The 22,766-nt window shown below is 37.4% G+C and overlaps 2 protein-coding genes across 2 annotated transcripts; one reads left to right on the plus strand and one right to left on the minus strand.

The window, feature by feature from the left end:
• Positions 1 to 14,797: 14,797 nt before the first annotated feature.
• LOC112554226 lies at positions 14,798 to 16,265 on the minus strand. The gene is made up of 3 exons (XM_025221905.1): positions 16,065 to 16,265; positions 15,454 to 15,518; positions 14,798 to 15,231 (listed from the first exon to the last, which is right to left on the minus strand). The coding sequence occupies exons 2-3, from the start codon at positions 15,508 to 15,510 to the stop codon at positions 14,884 to 14,886; spliced, it is 405 nt and encodes a 134-aa protein (XP_025077690.1). The 5' UTR covers positions 15,511 to 15,518; positions 16,065 to 16,265; the 3' UTR covers positions 14,798 to 14,883.
• Positions 16,266 to 17,775: 1,510 nt separating this feature from the next.
• On the plus strand, positions 17,776 to 21,912 carry LOC112554081. The gene is made up of 5 exons (XM_025221674.1): positions 17,776 to 18,194; positions 19,056 to 19,194; positions 19,287 to 19,402; positions 19,778 to 19,898; positions 20,697 to 21,912. Exons 1-5 carry the CDS (start codon positions 18,143 to 18,145, stop codon positions 20,833 to 20,835), a joined length of 567 nt encoding a protein of 188 aa, XP_025077459.1. The 5' UTR covers positions 17,776 to 18,142; the 3' UTR covers positions 20,836 to 21,912.
• The last annotated feature ends 854 nt before the right edge of the window (positions 21,913 to 22,766 follow it).

A 22,766-nucleotide genomic window follows, 5' to 3' on the forward strand; every position in this document is an offset into this window, starting at 1 on the left:
GGACTTTCATAGGATACCCGTAGGATGCATCGACGCCGAAGAGGAGAAGGAAATCATCAGTTTGTAAACAATAAGGAACGGACTGGTCATCCCATGCAGACCTGCTGACCATCACACACGACAGGTGTCAGCTACTTTCTGTATCCAGTCGTCTCCCCAGTGAACAATACACAGAACTTACTTATCCGTTTAGGATAACTGAATTGAGAAAATAAAATTTTATTTTCGACAACAATTAAGGCAGTTAAAACTTTTTGTTTTAAATTTGATTAATTCTGTACATTTTTTACGCTTTTCCATTAAACAAATCTTTCATAAGTTGAACAGTCTCTTTTCTAAACTTCGTACCAGTTAGAAAATATAAGTAGAAGTTGAGGACGCTGTTTGCAGTAACCAGTGTGTACATTACCAGAAGGATAAGTTCGATAGAAACACTTTTTACTATACGTTGACCATACGAGTGAGCAACCATCACCACACGGATAGGGCCAGTCAAGACAAAGAATGTGACGGACAGAGCAATCAACGTCAGGGACAAAGACGAGGCTCTACTCTCTCGTGCAGTGACGTGCATCGACTGACCGACCGCTAGACTGTGACGTGCGTTCTTCACCGAGGTGAGCAGAGCTCTTACAAGAACAGTGTTGGACACGAGCAATAGAACAAATGGACCAAATGAACCGATGATCAGATCCATTGATGTCCAAATATGACTATAAAAGTAACTATATTCTGCATCGATACAGTCACATCTACAGAAAAGACAAGATAAATTCTTATTTATATCATGAGAGAAGGATATGCCGTACAAAAGATGTGAATATGACACCATGATGACCAATCCGATAACGACCGTGACCACGCGAGTAACATTGCTCGTGCAGACCACGTGCACACGATGAGGCCACATGACTGACATCGCTCTTTGCATCGTCATGACAACCAGGTACCACGATGACAGAGTACTACTGATAACAGGCAGGGCAACGCCGATCTTGCAGGAGATGGAATTCACACTTACGATGTCAACGTGGAATTGAAAATATAGCCATAGGTAACTCAAACCTCCAGAATACAGATACAACAGGTCAGAGAGTGCCAGTGCAATGTTAAATGTCGACATTGCAGAGTAGTCCTTCAGCCGACGAAACACAACAACGGTAACGATATTTCCAAAGCTTCCAAGTATCAACAGAACAGGGCAGACGACTTTGATCGCTAACCTGACAGCGTCTTCTAAATTCTGAGTCGACGACATGTTTCTTCTTAAGTGGTGTATAGTGATAAACAGGAGTATTTCACGTATCTGAAACAATCATAAAAGAAAACAATCTTTGCTCTTTGCTGAGAAAAAAAGCACAGGGACACAAAGTAAAATAAAATCCCCCAAAACAAACAAAAATGGACAAAAATTAAATTAAAATAGAAACAAAAGAACGTAAGCAAAAATCTCAATAAAAAAAGTGACAAAAATAAAAATAATTGTAAAAATATTTTTTTCATTTGTTTGTTTTTGTTGCATCCTTTTTTTTTATAACATGAAGGCAAAATTTTAGTAACAGTAGAAAGTCATCGGAAACGGCAAGAAAAGCATACTATTCTCCAAAGTCTGAACTAAATTTGTTTATAATTTGTTGTGCCGTCCCTTTCTCTTATCTAAAATTAATGTAACTAAGATACTTTTAAAAATCATCTAATTTTATATTACGTGCAGAGACAGCTCTGGTAAACTCTTAAAAGAAACCTGTTTCCCTCGTAGGATACAAACTGACGAAAATGTGACTTAAAAAAAACAATAAGCTCTGAGATGAGGTAGAACCAAATAGCTATGTTTGTGATACAGTCGGAATGCCCAAAGACAAGACAGGTTTCACAGTAGACATCCTTTTATCTCGTGAACATATTGCCGTAACATTGTTCACGCCTGAGTTCTCTGTAAACAGTGAACAAATGAGTAATCACATACTCTCATACAGCATGCAAATACATGTTTAATATTTAAATATTTGATTTAAATAATTGTCGGAAAAAACTGAGGGTTTGAGAGATTATCTCAGAGTAAGCAAAGCCACGCACATTTGCATTCAAGAACTCTCGTACTCAGGCGCACACACACACACACAAGTAGTATACAAGCAGTACGAACACTCTTGTCAATCAATACAAAAGAAGTAACCTATCCCACTACTTTGGAAATGCATATTTGCAGAAAAACGTCAACACCGAGAACTCTTTTAGAATGTATATTTATGGGATTTTTTTAGTTTTTATACTATATGCTTTAAATCCACGACCATGACAAGGTACGAGTTCCTTGCTGTAGACAGTTTTCTTTTGCTGTAAAAGTCTGATATAAATCAGTCTCACGCTCCTGTATTTTTTAGTACATACATCACTGTGATTTCCCTATGGTGGGCCGCATTTATTTTATTGCTACTCTATTGTATGATACATGTACTAGCACGGCGACTCCATTCCCAACAGTAGCTTTCCAAGGGAAATAACTTTCTTTTTCTTACGAATATTCATTTAAACATGAAAACTCTTTAAATTGCACACGGAGACTGCTGATGACAAACTATTATTATGAGAAGATCTTACCTTGTGAGTGGTAAATAGGTATAAACACACTGTAAGGAAACAATGTGAATTAATGAGGGGACCAACAGACACTGACTTCATTGGCAGCGGAGGCCCTTTTATTATTAAACTTAGCGGACATGTTTACCGTACGTGACATAATTTTAGTCTGATAAATAGATAAACTATGTACTGAGCAAATATACTTCTGTTTCAATCGACACTCGTTCCACCGGCAATCTACTGCAAAGCGGACTAACTAGTAGCTGTACGGAATAGCATCATGGTCCTCTCTATGATGGGCTTCTGCCCGTGATGAACAAAATGTTTCTTTTGTTCAGCAGCTGCTTTTAGGCCCTTGGTCACCAAGTTGTTAGGATAAACATACACTGCCTTGATGGACTGGTGCAATCAACACTATTTTACTCCTTTTTACTCCTAACTGTGTGTTAAATGTCTGTATATGTGAGCAAAGACAAATTTCTGTCCTCCTGGGCAGACAATAAAGTCTGTTTTGATTTGATTTGATTTGATTTGATACAAAAGACAGAGATATTTTCTTAGTTAAAAGCTGCACAAAAAATTCTATTTTATATTTTTTTATGTAAAACAAAGCAATGATCGTCGCCGCACGCACTGAGGTAACGACAGTATACATATGGCGACTGATGAAAGAAAAAACAGATTTACATTATTTGCAAATATCAAGTTGCACACTATAAAAATAAATTGCGAGTTTTGTTTGTAATGTCCTTATTTGATGTAACTTGTAATATATATTTTTCTGCCTGATATTCCTACTATTTTGAAAGTTGATTGTTCAGTTTACAAAAAGTTAAACACCAGTCGGTTTTATTTATTAATTGCTAATGGCTATCACGTACATTTATGGAAAAGCTAGTAGATAGTACTAGGCCCCTTTTAGATGAGCTACACTGGTATATGTTTTTGGTATAATGTGTATTCAAATTTTTTTTGGGCTGTAGTTTAAGTCATATCTCGGTAAGAATTTTGTCCAGGGATAAGCAAGGAATTTTTATGTATTTAAGCTCTCACTTTTATTTATTTCTGCTAAAAGTTTTAGTTTGACTGTATCACTGGGAGTTATCGTTTAACAGTTGCTGTTGGTGGAAAAGTGAGGTAGCCTTGTTTGCGTGCGTGCTCGCTCTCGCGTGCGTTTGTGTGTGTGTGTGTGTGTGTGTGTGTGTGTGTGTGTGTGTGTGGTGTGTGTGTGTGTGTGTGTGTGTGTGTGTGTGTGTGTGTGTGTGTGTTGTAGAGAGTTTTTTGGAAGAAGCACGCGGGCTGGTCAGCATCCACATTTTGGAGGAATACTGTCATCCATGGTTAGTTCAAGATTATGCTCGTTATTCCGGAACATAGTTTATGGGTTTTTTTTTTCATTTTAAGATGTTGCTGATCAATTTTAACTTTGTCCTCAGCCTAGTCACCTGCGTGGTGGATCTCTAATGATAAAGATAATGATGATGATTCACTAAACCTATTGCTTTCCAGCTTTACTCACCTGCAGAAAATGTTGTCTATTGGTGGAAAGCGATTGACAGCTGTAGACAAAGTATGTCACACTGCCATACACTCTTGTGTGCATCTCGTCTCAATCACCAAGCAGACTGACATTCGCCGGGTATTGCGCAGTACACAAAAACAATAACAACATCTGTCTCTGTAGGCTCTCTCTACTTTAATATTAACAAATAAAAATATCACTCCACAATAGCCGCATCCAGAAAACGTGTACCTCAAATCAATCATCAATATAAGATTTCAATTTACAAATCATTGCAGGTTACGGCTTTACACTAGAAGGTCCTCGTCACAACTCAGTGAGTTCTCTAATCCTCGGACCGGTCGTCCTTATCCTCGGCTACGTAAGTAACGAAGCCTGTTAATTCTGACCTCTGGTAAGTTTAGAATTTTCTTTCAAGCCTCGAAATACAAAGTCAACTATTAAGACAATCCTTAAAAAAACTCGACTTTTCACTTAAGACCAAAGTTTAAAGACCATTTTTTAAAACTTCACATAAACAGTAGACTAAAAGATTCACAATTTCATCCTCTTTGCATAATCCTGGATTATTCAGTATAACATCTACAATTGTTCACTAATGTACTAAATGCTATTGTGTCTTCCAACTGCATTCGCACACATGTACACTTGAGTCGGTGGGTTTGGGGTAAAGGCAAAGAGGTATTCACGTTACAATGAAATAAACTGAAGTTGTTTTTGGCACAAATATGCAAAAATATTAGTATATTTACTTTAACATAATTACAAAGTCAAACTAACGATGTCAGTCCTTTGTTTCTGTGTGTGTGATAAGGTGTAGTGACTAAAGGAAGAGAAAGGTCTACAAAAAATGGACGAAACAGAATTAACTACTAAAACGAGGCTGGTGTATATAAAGCTTCCGGTTTAGTCACATTCATTGTTTAGGCTCTCCGAGACTAAGAACAGAACTTTGCAATAGGTCAAGCGTTGGTCTCGACAGACAGCAATCCACCTATACACCTCTGTGCTGCAAACGAACCTTTCACATTTCTTTGTTGCAATGGACAATTGAGTCAACTTATATACATATAAATAGTTCAAAATGGTTTTATTCCACGTTTTCAATGTAAATAGGATTTATTACAACGCACAAAAAAACGAAACATTTGTGCTCTAAATTTAGCTCCTGTTAAACAGTACAAGTAAAAGTTGACAACTGCATTTGAAGAGGATATTAAACTCAGGCAAAAGGATATGAATAAAGTAAGATTAAAAGTTATATTGATGTCAAAGAATTGTAAAATATTAACTGCAAAAGGAAACACATGAGCCGGAGTAGTCAGGACAAAGAATGTCACAGAGGAAGCGATGAGGTGACTGACAAAGAGGAGGCTCTCCTCTCACGTGCAGTGACGTGCATCAACTGACCGACTGCTAGACTGTCACGCGCAATTCTCGCTGATGTAAACACACCTTTTACAAGAACAACATTGGACACAAGCAGCAACACGAATGGTCCCAGCGACGTTAAAACAGTGTCCACCCATGGGTAAATTAAAAACAAGAAATATCTGTAGCTCGGACTAGAAATGATAACAAATTCGCACCCCGAGCACGAAGTATTGTTGCAAATCGGTCTGTAGCTTGAAGTGCCATAAAATAAATGCGAGTATGAAAGAAAGATGATCACAGAGATAATAAACGTGACTACATAGGACAGTCTGCGCGTGCAAACCACGTTCACTCGATGTGGCCACACGACCGATCCTGCCCTCTGCATCGTCATGGCAACCAAGTACCATGCTGACAAAGTAGGACTTATAAATGTTAAAACAATTACTAGTTTACCCATTATATTATTAGTGCACAAAATGTGCACATCGAATTGGTACTGTAACCAGACTCGAAATACTCCAGTATACAAGTACAGCAGATCCCAGAAGGCCAATGCATTGAAATATGTTGTGAGTCCAGTTTTATTATCCAGTCGACAAAATATAATAATCGTCGTTACATTTCCAAAACTTCCTAAGACTAGAAAAATAGGGCAACTAATTTTTAATAATAAAATAGAGGCTTCCTTAAGGTTCTCGTCCGAGCTCATCTTTTGTCAGTTATTGAAATCTTCTTTACCATCACTTGATGCTGCCTTTGTTTTTGAAATGTGTTGTTCAGTTCCTTGGTGACATGGGACTGTAGTAATGTTATCGTTTTTATTCCTTTGCAGTAAAATGATACTTCAAAAGAGACAATCTAATAATTCCTTTAACTCTTATAAATATTAATATTGTCTACTTAAATGTTTTGTACACTTCAAAGTATTTCTAAAAAATAAGTAACAGTCTATCCAAACAGTATTCAAGCAGAATATTAACAAGCAATAGCAAAAAAAAAATTATGTCTTAAAAATATTGCAGGAGGAAATAAGAGATAAAACATTTCTAACATACCTTGTCTGTACAGATTTACCTGCTCAATTAATCATGCGACCTATAACCGAACAACAAATAGACAACATATGTGGACTCTTGAAGCAAACTTACTTCATTCTGTGCTGCAAATTTTATACTTTTATTTTTTGCCTATATGCCTTTTCTCTAAAAGTCTAATATAGCAAAGTCAATGGAAGAGCTTTATGGAACATTTTTATCATATTACCTAAAATAAAAAAAGTAAAGTCAGCAAATAGTGTCTCATGTAGAGTCAGCATAGTGCCTTCTTAACCAGATTATACTCGTATTCATGAAGAATATCTGCCACTTAGATAAATATAATACCCGCAACAACAATCAAAATGTCGAACAAACTCTCACAGTATGAGACTGCCCAAACTTCTGTATTATGTATAGTGATTATTTAGTTATAATTGCTACTTGTGTCTCTGACAAAAATGGGCAATTAAAGCAGCTCAGGAAATTAAGGTATGGGGCAGAATCAATACCTACATCATCAATACCAAGGGTGATTTACTTTTGTAGAATTGATATTCTAATATACAGTGTGGCGGTATTAGGTATGTGAACTGGTCTCACAAGTTTTGGCTTGCACAAAAAAGACAAAAACCTCATAACAGATTTGACTGGAGAAGAAGTTGTGCTCCAGGTGTATCAGGCTACAAAAAAGATAAGATAGTCATCCTAAGACAACTTACTAACAAACAGTTTTGGTCTAGACCGGGATCACAAACCAGCCCTACCGAAGCCAAAGATGAGTTGTTGGAGATAAACGTATCACAACGCTGGTAGAAGACAGAACATTATTGGAATGTGAACAGTCTTCCCACTACACAAATTCCTTTAATTAACAGATTTAAAAGAAAATGCGACTGAAAAACAAATAAGGTTTGTTCACAATCGACTTTAACTACAAAGTAATCATTGTACCTGCAGCCAGGGTTTATTCAACCCAACGACATCTAGTCACTATGATGAGAAGACACTCCTTCCATACAGAACAGTAGATATTGTTTGTAATTCAGCAGTCTATGTCGACCTGGAATCAAAGGTGTGTCTTCAAGTGATTCAGTAATCTAGAAGACAGCGACAAAAGGTAGGAGACGGCAAATAACATAAAATGTAGACATTACAGAGAGGCTGTTCATACGACGAAAAAGGATTTTGATATAACTAAAATTTGTAAATATCAGCAGATCGTGCTTGTTATTTCTATCATCATCAGTACAGAAACAATGTCGGAAAAAAAGAAACTGCTTACCATGAGACTAATGAGAAAAGGTCTGTTTAAAGACACATTGCGAAGTATAGGAAGATGGACAGAAAGTTCACTTATGAACTAAAATGAAGCCAAAACTGCTATTGGAGTTCCTTTTATCACTACTCTAACGTGATATATTTACAATAAATTTTTTTGAATTTGTATTTTCGGAGATACTGTGTATACAAGAGTAGACAAAATCGTATGACGGACGTGAATATTTGCTCAGTTAAAAGTTTGCCAACCAGAGATAATCATAAGGACACAATCTGTTGGTTATCTAATTAAATAACAGAAGCGGTAATTGGATATTTATACATTCGCGAGCAAAGCAGGTTGATGATCACAAAAAGCTTGATGCTTTGTATTCTTTGCAATCGGCTGTATGTAGACTCGAAAAATCAACTGCGAAAAAAGTTGTTTGTACTGAGAAGCTTTATTATAGTCAGTTTACTCGGAGCATACAAATGTTAATAGCCGTGTTGATAGATGGGTGGGTCAAAGATTGCGACCATCGACTGTATACACATCAGTCATGGTGACTGCCCAAAAATGTATTTATCTAAATTATAATATATTTCTGTTTATATGAACACGTTTTAGGGTTTTTAAAGTTCCTTGCACGAGAGTAAGTCCGTTATCTTACAGCATTCAAGTAAAATGATTGGACCTTGTTCAAGTATCAAAATTCCAGGACATTGCTGATAGACTTTGGAGTTTTTAAATTTTGTACGCAGCAGGACATCATTTTAAACAGTTGCCAATAAAGAAAGGTAAAGCTAATACCCTTGCATCATATGAATGAGGTCTGTGTCTTCCTTCAACCTAAAGTACATAATAGTGTTTGAAAAATTAAATTTGTAATTGTATACATAGATAAAACATTTGTTATTTCATTGGATTATCCATCAGTAACTTTCTTCCGTCTTTTAAAGAAAACTCAGTTTCATTAGATTTTTAGTTTGTAATACCTGATAATACTTTTACAAGGAAATAAATCAACAAAAAAATAACTCTTTCCCTAGTGGGTGGGGTAGAACAGTAGAATGGCTTGATGGGCGGATGAGGTTACCTTCCTGTCGGCTTTAGACAGGTGAGTTGTAGCATGGCATGTATGCAACCAGTCTGTTGTAAACGGACGGTACAGCATTACAGCAGTATTAGTCATACTTCTGGAAAACACTTCGAGAACAACTTCTATAACTGTTAATGTAGTCAAACCGAAAGTCCGCCATGTAAAGAACTACGAGCATTTTGCTCAAGTTAATACAAATTACTGGAAATGTCTCAAGCAATTACCAAGAAAAGGCAAGATAATCAGTTACAATTTCGTGTCTTCCATCTTTAATTACCATGAGTTCCGGATGAATTTAAATTCAGAAACTTCCTTAATGTATGCCACGGGTGTAGAAAATATGAGTATGATTATTGCACTGGAGGTAAGTCAGGTGTGTGGCGTGTTCACTAACGTCAAGTGTTTATTGCGAAAGACAATAAAAAGATGTCTTCGACATCAACAATCATATTTATTTGTATGTGTATGTGTGTGTGTGTTTAAAACACTTTAAGCCTGCTTTTGATGGTGGTGTAAAGTGCTATATGAATTAACTGTATTATTATGATTATGATTATTACTACTACTACTACTCCTCCGATATCTGAATTTCGGAATTCAGCGTCATGCTACATTGACCTTTATGAGTTAGGCAACATCTGTTGCTTTTGTTTTGTGTTCGAAAGAGAAAGAAATCTGCGTCTTAATATTAGACTAATTTAAATTTCGATTGTTCATAATTTGATACTAGTTCCAATTTTTCCATCTTTCAAACGGTGCTAATACTTAGGACGTCAAATTAGAACTGATAACTTAAAAAAAAAATTACTCCAGACCTCGAAAACTATTAAATAAATGTTCTTCAAGCATTGGAAGCCTACTCTGAATCAAGAAAGAAATTTTCCAATACTCAGTGATGTCGGTCATCCAATCAGTCATTCTTCCCTTGACTGGTGTCTGTCGGTGGCTGGAAGCACATGGATAAACGCGGCGACTGACAAGACAAGCCCCTCTCGCCTGTTTTGGATGATATTGGGCAGGTCCTGGACAAGACGACCTGTTCACTCCTTTACATTTGTAAACCAGTTTTTCCTCTGACAACCGCGACCTCGACTACCCTCTTAATGAACAGTCGTCGAGAAGGTGTCGTGTCGGGTCACGTGGCCAAACTTTACCTGCGTACGTCGCATGAGGGTGGCAAGTAGATGTTCCTGGTGTCCTACGAGTGTGGCACTCTGCTTCGTACAAAGTCAGTGACTTCATGTTCTTTGTACGAGATCAGCCGTAGCCTACTCAGGTACTTGGTCTCGAATGCCTGAATTCTTCTTTCCGTATTGACGAGCAAATTCCACTTTTACATCCACAAAGCAGGATGGATACTACAAGGGACTTGTACAGATTGGGATTTTTGGTAATTCTAAGGCTATGTCAGCTTCAGACCCCTCCAGCTTACACATTGCTACTATGATTTTGAATAGGATATCTGTCAATATTGCATCACATTGCATAATATCAGCATCCAGCATGAATATTGCAATATTTGAGAGGAAGTGACATTTGCATCATTTATTGCAGATTACAAAAACTAGAGCCTATTTCGCATTTTGATTGTTATAATTTGTGTAGAGCACAGAAATTTTGATAAGAAATGACTAAATTTATTTCAGTATCATTACGTTTGTAAAAAAATAAAATGTTGACCAGTGCACTCAAACCTTAGCCTCTCATTAGGGACATAAGCCACTAGACTTTCTTTATTCATTCGCCCCTTGAGGTGTGTGGAGATATGAAATTATACACAATTAGCAGTTCACCCATCCAAATCTTGAATAAATATATACAGAACGTGAATAAAATAAATATAAGACATAAGGAAGAGTACTGGGTATACAAATTGCTCAATCAATAGAGGAAAAACCCGCTTTCTCTTGAAAAATGCACTCGCCTTTTTTTTCTAATCGAGCGGTGCGCTGGTTCGATACCCATGCGGAGGAGCAAACTTCACCCAGTCGACCTAGTTGTCTGGAATGGATGCCTGACTCCAAAGAAAGTTCGAGAAGATAAGGCAGCGTATGAGAGAGGTTGAGCACCACCCACACATAATACTTGCCCAGAAGAAAGTGAAGTATCTAACACCGTCCTAACGACCTATAAAGGGTGAGAGAGGGACTTTTCCTTACTTTCTTATTTTTAGCAGATGAACGGCCGATGGGTACCCGGACGCCAGTCACATTGTGTCCCACATACGATGCTCTCTTATGTGCTCTTTTTAGTTAAAATATGTTGAAATAATTGGATAGGTAAGTACACGAAAGCTCAAACACAGGCTGGTGCATGCTTGAATTTACTAAAAAAAATTTACGAATACATTAACTGTTTTAAGATGAATAGTGAGATGTCTTACGTTCGTTTGACTTATGTAAGCCAAAAGAACACAAAAGCCGCATAACTTCTCTTCTAAACTTTGTGCCGGTTAGACAATACAAGAAGAAGTTGACAACAGCGTTTGCACCAAAAAGTATGTAGAGAACAAGAAAAATTACGATGTTAATGTATTTATCTATCTTCGCCTCATCAAAATTAAAATAAGGATATCCAATCAAATAAACACGGAGGGGGCCAGTCAGAAAAAAGAATGTGACGGACAAAGCAATTAAAGTCACTGACAAAGAGGAGGCTTGATTCTCGCGAGAGGTGACTTGCATGGACTGACCGACCGCTAGCTTGTGACGAACATTTTTCGCCGAGGTAAGCACCGCTCTCACCAGGACGATGTTGGACACAAGCAGGAGGAGAAACGGTGCGAGGGAGGCCACCACTAGATCCACCCATGGCCAAATGTGATAATAAAAGTAAGCGTATTCTTGAGTGACAGGGCTACATGTGAGGACAGTGCATGACGAATTATCAACGTGTGGCAAGGAGAAGCCATAGAAAGGATGTGAATACAAACTTGCGATGACTATTGTCACGAGCGCCGTTACCAAGTGCGACGTTTTTCTCGTGCAGACCATGTTGACACGATGAGGCCACACGACAGACATCGCTCTTTGCATCGTCATGACAACGAGGTACCATGATGACAGAGCACTAGTCATGTAGTGTAGAACGACTGCCAGCTTGCAGGTGATGACATGCACACACATTATGGTGACGTCTAATTGATAGTGTAGCCAGTAGTTTGTCAGCGCTCCAAAGTACAGCCATGTCAGATCAGAGATAGCCAGTGCCATGCAATAGGTTGACATTGCGGAATAATCTTTCAGTCGACGAAATACAATTATGATCATGATATTGCCAAAGCTCCCAAGGATCCAGAAGGTCGGACAGGTCACCTTCATCAAGAAAGGAATGGCGTCTGCTAAACTTTGCTTTGATGCCATCTTTGTGTGTGTGTGTTCACGAGAAAAAAAAAAGTGAGACTGTATGTTGAAATATCAAAATGCCTATTCCATTCACCAACACCTCTTCAGTTCACAGTCCTCGAGAATATCAGACAACTGAAAACATAATTTTTAAAAGCATCTTAGATTAGCTATATCCTGTAACATAACGAAAAATGTAAGAAAAATTACAAATTTAGAAAAAAATTAATAAAGAGCATTTATAAAGAAGGACATACAATAATACTTTTCACCCGATGTCATTGTGATATTGATGTACCTTTCAGAAATAGTAAAGGTTGAACTGTATTTGCAGCCGTATACTAAAATTCATTATAATGGAAAGATATATTAAAAAATAAAAACCTACTTGTCATCAACTGTGTTGAAATCATGGAAGATGGTGGAAGATGCAGGATGGGAGCAATACTAAATTACAAGTAGCAATGCTCTAAAATAAAACTCTGTCTAAAGCTAGTTTAGGTATAACGTTCAGCTCAACAACGTTTCACTTGATTTACTAACAGAGATAGACCTTTTACACGCGCTCCTTTATCCCAGAGTAGTTGCCGATACACAGAGTAAAAAATTTAAAATGGATAAAAATAGTGTATGGAAAAGTTAAAAGCTATTCCTTGCTTTGCAACAACCTGCGTAAAAAATACACATTCACAAAAATATCCCGATGATGGTAGTAAAGTCCACACACACACACACATTTCAACGTTCTAATTAATGGGAAAATATAAGTATTGCTTTATTTTCCGTCAGTAACTACCCTGTCAGTGCCAAGAAAATAATTATTTTATTCTGCATTTTTTATTTAGTATTTACGTATGATTATTTTTTCTTGTGTGTGTCTTTACAATGCAAAATTGATTTACATCATTAATGTCTTCACGGGGATTTGCTTCTGTCAACGCATCTGTTGATCAATTTTACCCGGATTCGCTAATTATTTTTACATATTTCTCTATCAAACATATAATTTGACAACGCAAATTTATTTGTAACTGACGGAAATAAAAAAAAATATCTTCCTTAATCTACAGAAAAAGTTAATTCTTTCTTATTTCTATTTATGGCCATTTACTAGAAGCATTTAATGTGGTAAATAGCTAAAATCACTCATTCTACGACAACAAGAAATCTTACTCTGGCGTTTGTATATGGAACAGAAAACACAAGTGTTATGTTAAAAATAATCAGACTTTTATTTAACAAAAGGACGTTCAACAGCATTTAACAGTTTGTAGCCTAAAGGAGGGAGGTGTGGTAAGTGACTATACTTTCCGACTAGCCAAGCATCCGTTTGAAATATAATTACGATCTCTTACCGTTATCACTTAATATTAATAGCCGTTTACTGGGACCGACTGTTTATGTTCTGCTTCATTGTGATATCAGCCTTTGTCCTACGACCTCATTACCTACCGCTCACTGTCTGTAAGTCTGTGTGCTTACCTCCATGTGGGAAACGCTCATTGCAAATCTTTTTCCTCTCCGTCTCTTAGCTGCTATCTCATAAACCACCTCCTTTCCCTACCAACATATTGATATGAGCACAGAAGTACTTATTAGCTTAATTATCGCTACTCGTGCATTTTGCTCAATTATTCGGAACGTCGTAATTTATTCATTAGGATTTTAAAAAAATTCTCAAAGAAGCGCACGATGCACGCATACACAAATCAAAGTGTAATTACCTCCTTTACTTCCCCTTTTCTTAGGGTCTGTATGCATAAGTAAGGGAAGTCTTAGTCAAGCATTTCAGGTAAAAGATGACAACAGCAGTGGGGATTTCATTTTTGTTAAAATTGATTTTCTGCGTTCTGCTGCCCCTCGTACCACACTGTTCCTCAAGCTTAACTACGGGACGTAATCAACAACACAGAACAACAGCAGGTCTGGATTACCTCCCATGGCCTTTTGTTTAAAATTTAGAGAAACCCAGACCTTCCTCTTCACATCCATTTATCATGATCGCTGTCAAAGTATTTCTTCTTCTTTTCTTCTGCATCAGGGTTTCCCATAACTCGCAAGCCGCACATCTTTAGTAGCACTATTATTTTGTATGAAATTTAATGAATAATGCCTTCTTACTACGGGTATTTCAAGTGCTCATTCATTTAGTCAGAACATACCAGCACTATATATGTATATATTTGCAGATAATAAATACATACATGCCTCAGTTACTTCATGTAAAAGTATGTATTCTCTCATTTACATGAAAAACATAGCCAAACATGTATCTGCTACATAAAGCCTATTCTCCGTTACTCAGTGCTTATATGACTGGATACAAATAAATGCTCAATTTAATGTATAGCTTTATGTTTCGGGTATCTCGAGGAATTCATGATTTTAAGATTTAAGGTTTTGTCAATAATATGAGGTACTTCTGAAAATCAAAACTCTCCTTTTTGAAACTAAATGGATGTTTTACGTTAACTCTGTGGGACTTAATCTCGAGTGGAAAAGGGTTCATGGTAAGAATAACTTTTTTTTTTTACTAAAACAAGAAACCAACGCATCGATAAAAAAGTATATGTTGATCCAAAGTTTTTATGAGGACTTTTTATTACACATAAACGGCTTTACGGTTGTTTTGGTACGGCAGTTCTTAGTGTAACGAGTTCTCTCTATGATGGAGCGCATTTTCCGAAGCGCTCTCGTGGGTACCATTTAGGGTCAAGGTCTTCAGTGGGGATACACCTGAGCCCTGGCCCACATGGACAAAGACCGAAGTAGTTCGGGGAGTCAGTGGAGTACTGGAGGTCAAGATCACACCATGGTGCGTCAGCTGCCTTGTACGGCAGACAGTAGTGGACGTACGGATACCACTCTCCGCCTACGTCGCTTGCGGTCGCACTTGCACCCTTGACCTCTCGTTTGCCCAGCAGAGGTGTGATGGAGCAGCACTTGTGCTCCAAGTCGTCACAGTCGTCGTTCTTGAGACACTGTATCCCGGAAGTTGGAATAAATGGTGTCTGTAAAAGATAATGTTCGTCTACACATCATTGACTGAAAGACTTCCGGTTTTTATAAAATAAAGTTCATCGGAGCGTAAGTTGTTGTTGTTGTTGTTGTTGTTGTTGTTGATGATGATGATGATGATGATGATGATGATGATGATGATGATGATGATGATGATGATGCATGAGCGAGAACAAACTTGCAAACCTCCACATGCAGAAACGTTATTTAGTTACCTGCGCAAAGACTGTAGCGCCCCAACAAATTACAACAGTAATCAACAGCAACATCATCTTGAAGTCTGGAAAGGAAAAAAAAACTGTATAATTCTAGTGTTAATTTTTACTCCTGTTAACAATACTGCTGACATATTCTTTTTCTTCTGCTTCTCTCTCTATTTTATGACATTCCTTTCTTTCTTTCTACTTTCCTGCCTTATCTCTATGTCCTGTTCCAATGTGATTTTCTCTATGAAACTTTTTATAGACATAATCAAATCTCCTTTTATTTCTTTAATATATCAAGTCACGATTTTGCTTATCTGAGCACGAAACTGAAGTAGACTGACCCACATATGTACATCGGGGGAAAAAGAGGACTAGCATAGTTTTTCTCTCATGTCAAGTCCCAGCGTCACTCGTTAGCGTTTATTTAATTTTATTTGTTGTATGGTTACTGTAGGTTCATCTAGTAGTCTTTCGTGTACAGGGCTTTATTTGTCTTCACATACAAGAAATGCGTTATAGTATTATTTCTTCGTTTAGTAGTAGTAGCTATTGCGGTTTAGTATGTACACACAACGCGTGACGGGAATAAAAAGCATACAACGAACGAAAAAAAAGTTTACCTTCTGATCAACTTTGCTTTACTTCCCCTTAGAGCAGCCACTGGGTGTTATAACAATCTTCTGAGGTTTTGCAGTTCTTTTCCAGGAATTCTTGCAGGAGTTGCTCGTCAGCAGATACTGACCAGATCTTATCAAGTATTGTATATATTTTTCTATGGCTTTCCCACGTCGTCTACTGATTTGATGGCTAACATTATCTCAATGTCTTTTGTATGGCCCATTCTTTCTTATCATATAATTTTCCTCGTGTAAGAGAGAAGGAGTTATTGTATTGTGTGAATTATTTAGGGATATGTTTTTGCCTCTCCGAGAGCAGTACTGAGCATCACAGTGCAAATCATAAATATAAAATGAAATAAAGTGAATTTTTTAAAAATTATAAATGCTTTATGCTTTACGCAGATATATTATTGTATATTTTAGATATTTAAATTCTCAAGCAAGTTTATGCATAACATATTGTCTTCCGTGATTGTTCAGTGCTAAATATTTATCAGCTCTTGCGTTGTTAAAAAAGAGATGCCTACGAGATGCCCTATCCTTAGCGCACTACGATTAACAAGTTTCATCTAGTTCAACTGAACACCACTCACTTCACTTCCTTGTGTGTTACAGCTGCTGCCTCACCGCAAATTGTTGTACCTCTCACGTAAAAAATATGTCGTATAGGAATTCGTTTTATCGATATTCTACCTGTGTGTGTTTTACAATACCTTAGCGGCCTTAATGACTGCTTCAACTCCAAACTCAGCAGATAAGGAGGGATTCCCCTCGCTGCTTTTTTGACAGCGAGCCAGCAGATTCTGATATGTATGTCTGTGTGTGTGTGCATCAGATTTATTTTGAAATGGAGTATTCTCAATCTTGGTTATCAGTCCAAAGCATCTCGCTACAGACATCCCGGATTGGCGTAGAGCCACACTGAAAACAATTAGACAACACAAGAATCAAGAAGGTTGCTTAAGCTGCATGCTTGTGCATTTGCGTGCGCACGAGTGCGTTTACAGAGTGTGTGTGCGTGCGTACATAGGTTTGTTTCTGAGAGATATACTAAGGGAGAAAAATAATTAAAGAGGAGATTAGACAACAAATAAATAAAGCATTTATTGCCGCATTTTTTCTTTGTGTGTGCGCGCGCGTGTGTGTGTAATTCTTCTATGTTTTTGCTCATATCTATTTCATGTTTTAAATAAATTGATATTATATCGCTACCGATATGCACGATGCACTTCTCCATATACATCATATAGTTTTTTGTTTGGTTGCTTAAATCTTCTTTCAAGAGAAATGCTTTTTGGGAAAATAGGATCACATCAGAATAAGCTTAATATCAGTCTGCTAAAAGCACACTTAATTGAATGTACATGTTTACTCAATACACAACAGGCATAACTTAGTCTATCTGCAGATAAGAAAATAAAATCATTAAAACCATTCAATTTGAAAGACAGACACACATTAGTAGAGAGCAAGAAAAAAAATAAATTATTTGAAAAGTAAAATAATCTTTAAAGTAGGTTTGAGACTGTGTTGAAATTAACGCCAATAACAGTCGGAGAAATAACGAATAAAGGAGTAAACACACTGCTTCTCTTAAGTTTGTTTACGGGTATCAGCTAGAGTATCTGGTTCCTGTTTATGAAACACCACAACACGCGATTAAAGCGAGAGGGTGCCAGAAAAAAACCCAAAATATTATAATGCCGGAGATGTTCGCTACAAAAACTCAGCGCAAACTACGCAGACAAACAAGTCTGCGAACTTGAAGGCGGCCCAAGGGCTTCACGAAAGCAGGCAAGGAGGAACTAACCTAGTTACCTCCCGTAGAGCGCTTACGTAGGTAGAGAATCTCCAGACGCCGCCCCCGACTGATTACTTCCCCTGCCCTGGCTGGTGCTGACGATTTGACGCGCACCGCGCAGTCGTCTGACGTGCGCCAGGACCGTCTGATGGCGCAATGTGCAGTGAACTGGGTTATGAGTCAGTGCCTGTGCTCTCAGCTTCTGTAACAACGGGATGGGAAGGGACTTAATGTCTGCGATTGTTGTTGGGAAACAGTAGCTCTACGGCAAGCATACATGGCAAGAGCCTCCAGCGGAGTACTACAAGTGATTATTGTGCTGATGTTTGGTAAGTAGTTCTTTTCTATATTCATTCCTTTTCTCTCTCTCTTTCTTAGCGTGTATGTATGTGTGTGAGTGCGAGCAGATGTGTGAGCGTGTGTGTGTGTGTGACTCGCAGATATATCACTTGGCGTGCTGCAGTTTACTAATTACCATATTGACGATTGTAAAAATTATTCTGGTTATTATTTTAAAACTTGCAACAGTCTTGATTAAGAAAAATAAGACGGATTAAAATGCAGAAGGATAAATCAAATGTAAGATGTTACGAGGTCGCATGAATACAGTTATACTGCAAACACAGCATCTGGTATCAAAGAGATTCAAGATCATGCTTCTGACCACTAACATAATTATCATGTTTAAGTGGTAATTGAAAGAGGAAGAAATTAAGAGAGGGAAGCTTGGAAGAACGCAAAGCAAACAGTAAAACGGACAAGGATATGAGTAAGTCTTATGTAACGACCAATATAGTTAAATAATGGAGAAAATGTTGTCTTTGTGGTTCCTCTTTTGTCCCTACTTCGGTTGTGCAAAGTTTAGCAACTGTCGTCAATTATATAGTTTTGGTGTCTCGGGTTCAAATTTCGTCTCGGGCATGCTATTCTTTTTCTGCATGTGACATTTGTTTACAGGGCTTGCTGATTTGTCGTGATGTAGCCTTAGTTGCTGGTTGACAAAAGCGCGCCCCCTTATTCGGGAATGTCGATTGTAGATTTTAATCGCTTGGTTTCTTTACCTGCTTTTTGGAATCTTTACAGTCCCGTTATTCAGAATGGTCTTACAGGTTTGATTGGTCGGTTTGAATGCTCAAATCTCTTCCTTCACTGAGCCTTGTCTCTGAACATGTTGCTGTTTGCTTGTTCAGAATGGTCGACAGGTTTTGCTGGACTGTTTGAATGTCTGATTCCTCTCGACTACTGCCTGGGATCGTTGCTCCCTATAGGCTACACCATGCAGAACGCCCAGATGTCAAGAGCCGTCTTTCAGCTTCCCTCTGCTTGCAGGTAAGAAAACTGAAAATTTAACACATGTATAAATGTATAACGTCTGCAATCAATTAAAAAACTTTTAAAAAAAACCTGATATTTGATTGCAGCACACTAAGCCAGGCACAAGCCTGTACTGCCATGTATACCTGCAACCACACAGCATCCCGGGAGAGAATCAACAGGTACACCGACTTTTTCACCTGGCTGTGCCAGCAGACCCACGGTGAGGCGAGACTCAAACTCAACAAAACCTTTGAAAGGGAGATAAGTTCTCTTACTTTGGCGCCTTCTGCGTCCGCCGTGGTTTATTCTGCAGCAGCACCTTTTATACACCTTGACTATGTTTGAGGATGCGTTCAGTTTGTATCATTGGTTCCTCTTTCTCACTCAGGTCAAATGACTGTTGGCTTCTACTCTATGCTGCTGATATTTTATGTAAGATAATCAGGATATCCTGGTGAAAATATGTTTCAGAATATTATCTCAGGTAACTGGTAGATTGTTGTTCTGATTTTTTACTTATCGAAACTCAGAATTGTGGGACTTCAAAGTGTTGTTTGTTTTTATGTTAATATCTGTTTTGTTTTGTTGTCTACAGTTGTGGCGACCAGCGTCCAGTGCTGGGAATACCCGTTTGAGAATGATGTCATCTCTTGTGGCGAGTTGCACATTTCAGGACCAATGGGAATCCATCTAATGAACCCGTACCATCCATGTCCGTGGGTATATTTTATATTTACTTCTTGTAAAAGTTTTTTTATCGTTTCATCTGTTTTGTGTCGTGTAGATAAAAATAAAATGTTGTGTGCATGTGTGTGAGTGTATATATGTGCGTGTGAAGGTGTGTGTGTGTCTGTGCGTGCGTGCTAGCGATCGTTTAATATTGTTTCTATACTAGGGGTTCTAGTTACAAATCAAGGCAGTGTGTTTATAGATATATTTTACATAAAACAACTCATTGTGATGGGACAATGAATCGTGCTAACATACCTGTTAAAATATATGTTTTACTTAGATTCTAGGTTCTGCTAGTAATCATTTAAAATTAAATGCTTGCATTCAGCAAGAAAATTCCTGTAAAACTACTATCAACGGAAAGGATAAAGACAATATAAAATATCACCTTGACGATATTTCCCAAACAGGAGACCTTTCGAAACAGTTCGCAGGCGAAAAAAACATCTGCTTAAACTGTTTTAAAAACTAGATTCTATTGTCAAGCTAGCAAACTACTGATGCAGTTCCTCTCAGAAAATACAGCGGCACAGAAGAAAGCGAAAGTCAGCTCGAAAGGTTGCTCTATAAATTTATGAAGATCTTGGTCTCTTCATAGCCCAAAGATTTGTATTGTGTGATGTCATCTTTTATTCTTGTTTTCGCTGATTTCAGGTTTATTCGGGTATACTAAACGTTTTGTTTGTCTGGTCTCAGCTTATGTTTGTCATCTATGTTCTCTGGTTTGATTTTAAGTTTATTAGGTTTATTATTAACTGAAGTTTTCTGTTGTCTGATTTCAGGTTTATACTGAATATGGTGAACTGTGTGGCAGAAAAAATGCACGAGAGGGCTGAATGCACCCAGGATGCCATTAATCTTTACATAGACATCATTCTCAAGTCAAGTGTAGCGTTTGCAGGATGTCGACTGGTGGCGTAGCTGTCACTGTATCTCACTGTATCTCACTATAGTGGACATGAACTTAGAGAATGAAATGTCCCTTCATCAGCTTCAAAGAATTTGTACAATAGGTCAAGTGTGAGTAACATATATTTCACAAAACCAAAGTATCGAAAATTAATAATAAATACCTATAACTGAGAATCTGCGTTGTGAGTCTCGTACCTTCTTGTTAAGATGTAATGTGGTTGAGCTTCGGCCAATATCTACGCAAGCACAGAAAGCCTTTATATTTCAATGAGCCAAAAGATATGGGTGCTGGAAAATGCAGACACGAAAGAAAGGAGAATATCGTTATGAAAAAAATGAATAAAGAAAAACCAAAAGAAAATATATAAAGAAAGAAATAACAAACACACAAAGAAGAAGGAAGAAAGCAGGCAATGAAGGTAGCATTACGAAACGAAAGTATGGAAAGTGTTTAAAAGAAAGAACTAGAAATCAAGTAAACAAGAAAGAAAGAAATAAAATTCTCTGGTTTGTTAGTATTATTAGCGACCCACAACTGTGTTGTTTTTGTGTAGTTTTTACATTTTGGGCTTAGTTCATTACATGACCCAAATTTTAAAAAATGATCAAAGAATGTTTCCGTTGAATTCTAACTTTCAAACACAACAGGATTAAAGTTCGTTTCATGTACAGAAATGGAAGGCGACATTGAAGTGGGGTTAGTTTGGCAAGTGCACATTCCAGCAATTCTTTTACCTTTTCCCATGCACATCCGAGAATGTTATTGTTTCAAAGTTCTATCTGCCAAAGTCTTGGTTAAATGCATGTCAACAATTTATACTCTTTCAAAATATGCCACAATAATAATAAACAATGTATATAACAAACCATCCCATCAACTTCTGCAGAGGGTGCTTATTGAAAAGAAAATAGCTTTGTCATCTCAAGGGGAGGATGATTAATTAAAGATAGAAAGAGACTCTGTCACAATGTATGTTGACCCTTTATACGGGTTTTGAAAATATGGTCAAGTATGACGAGCATAAGATTGTAAATCATTGACTGTTCCCCAGAAACAACATGTTTGCGAGTTGAAAATAAAACATATGAGAGCACACTCAAATACGAACGCGCGCTTCACCAGTTTATTGATCATTGTTTCTATTGTTTCTATTGCTTCTATTGTTTCTATTGTTTCTATTGTTTCTATTGTTTCTGGTCTACAGTTTTTTTTATTGTACAGAGCTGTTTCCTTTGTGGTTTTAGACTAGAGGAATCTGAGTTCACAGCAAAGAATGAGCTCTCCGGGAATGTGCCTAAATACTCTATGAACTCAGTATTTACTAACCAAAATAAAATTAAGAGTAATATACATCAAACTGACAAACTTTGAAACTTGTCTTCATTGTTCACCTCATTTTACTGTCCATCTAATACTTGACTAAATCTCACTGAATCTTTAATTACATTTAAGCATATTTTTTCTATCATGAACCACTGAATACCACCACCCACATCTGTTCAGCTGTCCTAACATTTCTGACCTTTGTCATTTTTTTATGTACATCATCTCTTATTGGCTTAGAGTATATCTGGAAAAAAATCCCCATTTTCTCCTGGAACCTGCATCGTTAAGGTTTACACAGAAACTATGTTTAATGACTTAACAAAATTTTTTTTTGGTCAAAGACATAAAGATTGCTTCTTAGCAGTCCCTGTGTAAGCCCTGGCAGCTTTTCATCTAAATATCCCTTTCTATAAAGAAACATCAGATTACATCAAAAGCTTTTATACTGACAGCCAGAGCAGCCGCTACCGCCTTCAACCTTATCGCCAACCGCCTACAGGTCAGAAAGTAGAGGAACAAATGAGAAACAAAAATAAAACAGAAAAAAATGCCTTTGACAAGGAAGAAGCACGATTGAAGAGAACTTCAAAGGATCGATTGGAGATCTCGGTTA

This window comes from Pomacea canaliculata, linkage group LG13 (assembly GCF_003073045.1).
Source record: "Pomacea canaliculata isolate SZHN2017 linkage group LG13, ASM307304v1, whole genome shotgun sequence".
Taxonomy (NCBI): domain Eukaryota; kingdom Metazoa; phylum Mollusca; class Gastropoda; order Architaenioglossa; family Ampullariidae; genus Pomacea; species Pomacea canaliculata.

Coding starts and splice junctions, on each gene's coding strand:
- LOC112554081 (XM_025221674.1), top strand. CDS start 18,143: ATGGCAAGAGCCTCCAGCGGAGTACTACAAGTGATTATTGTGCTGATG. Junction 19,403..19,777: donor GCTGTGCCAGCAGACCCACG/GTGAGGCGAGAC, acceptor TGTTGTCTACAG/TTGTGGCGACCAGCGTCCAG. Junction 19,899..20,696: donor AACCCGTACCATCCATGTCC/GTGGGTATATTT, acceptor GTCTGATTTCAG/GTTTATACTGAATATGGTGA.
- LOC112554226 (XM_025221905.1), bottom strand. CDS start 15,510: ATGATGTTGCTGTTGATTACTGTTGTAATTTGTTGGGGCGCTACAGTC. Junction 15,232..15,453: donor GCGCTACAGTCTTTGCGCAG/GTAACTAAATAA, acceptor TATCTTTTACAG/ACACCATTTATTCCAACTTC.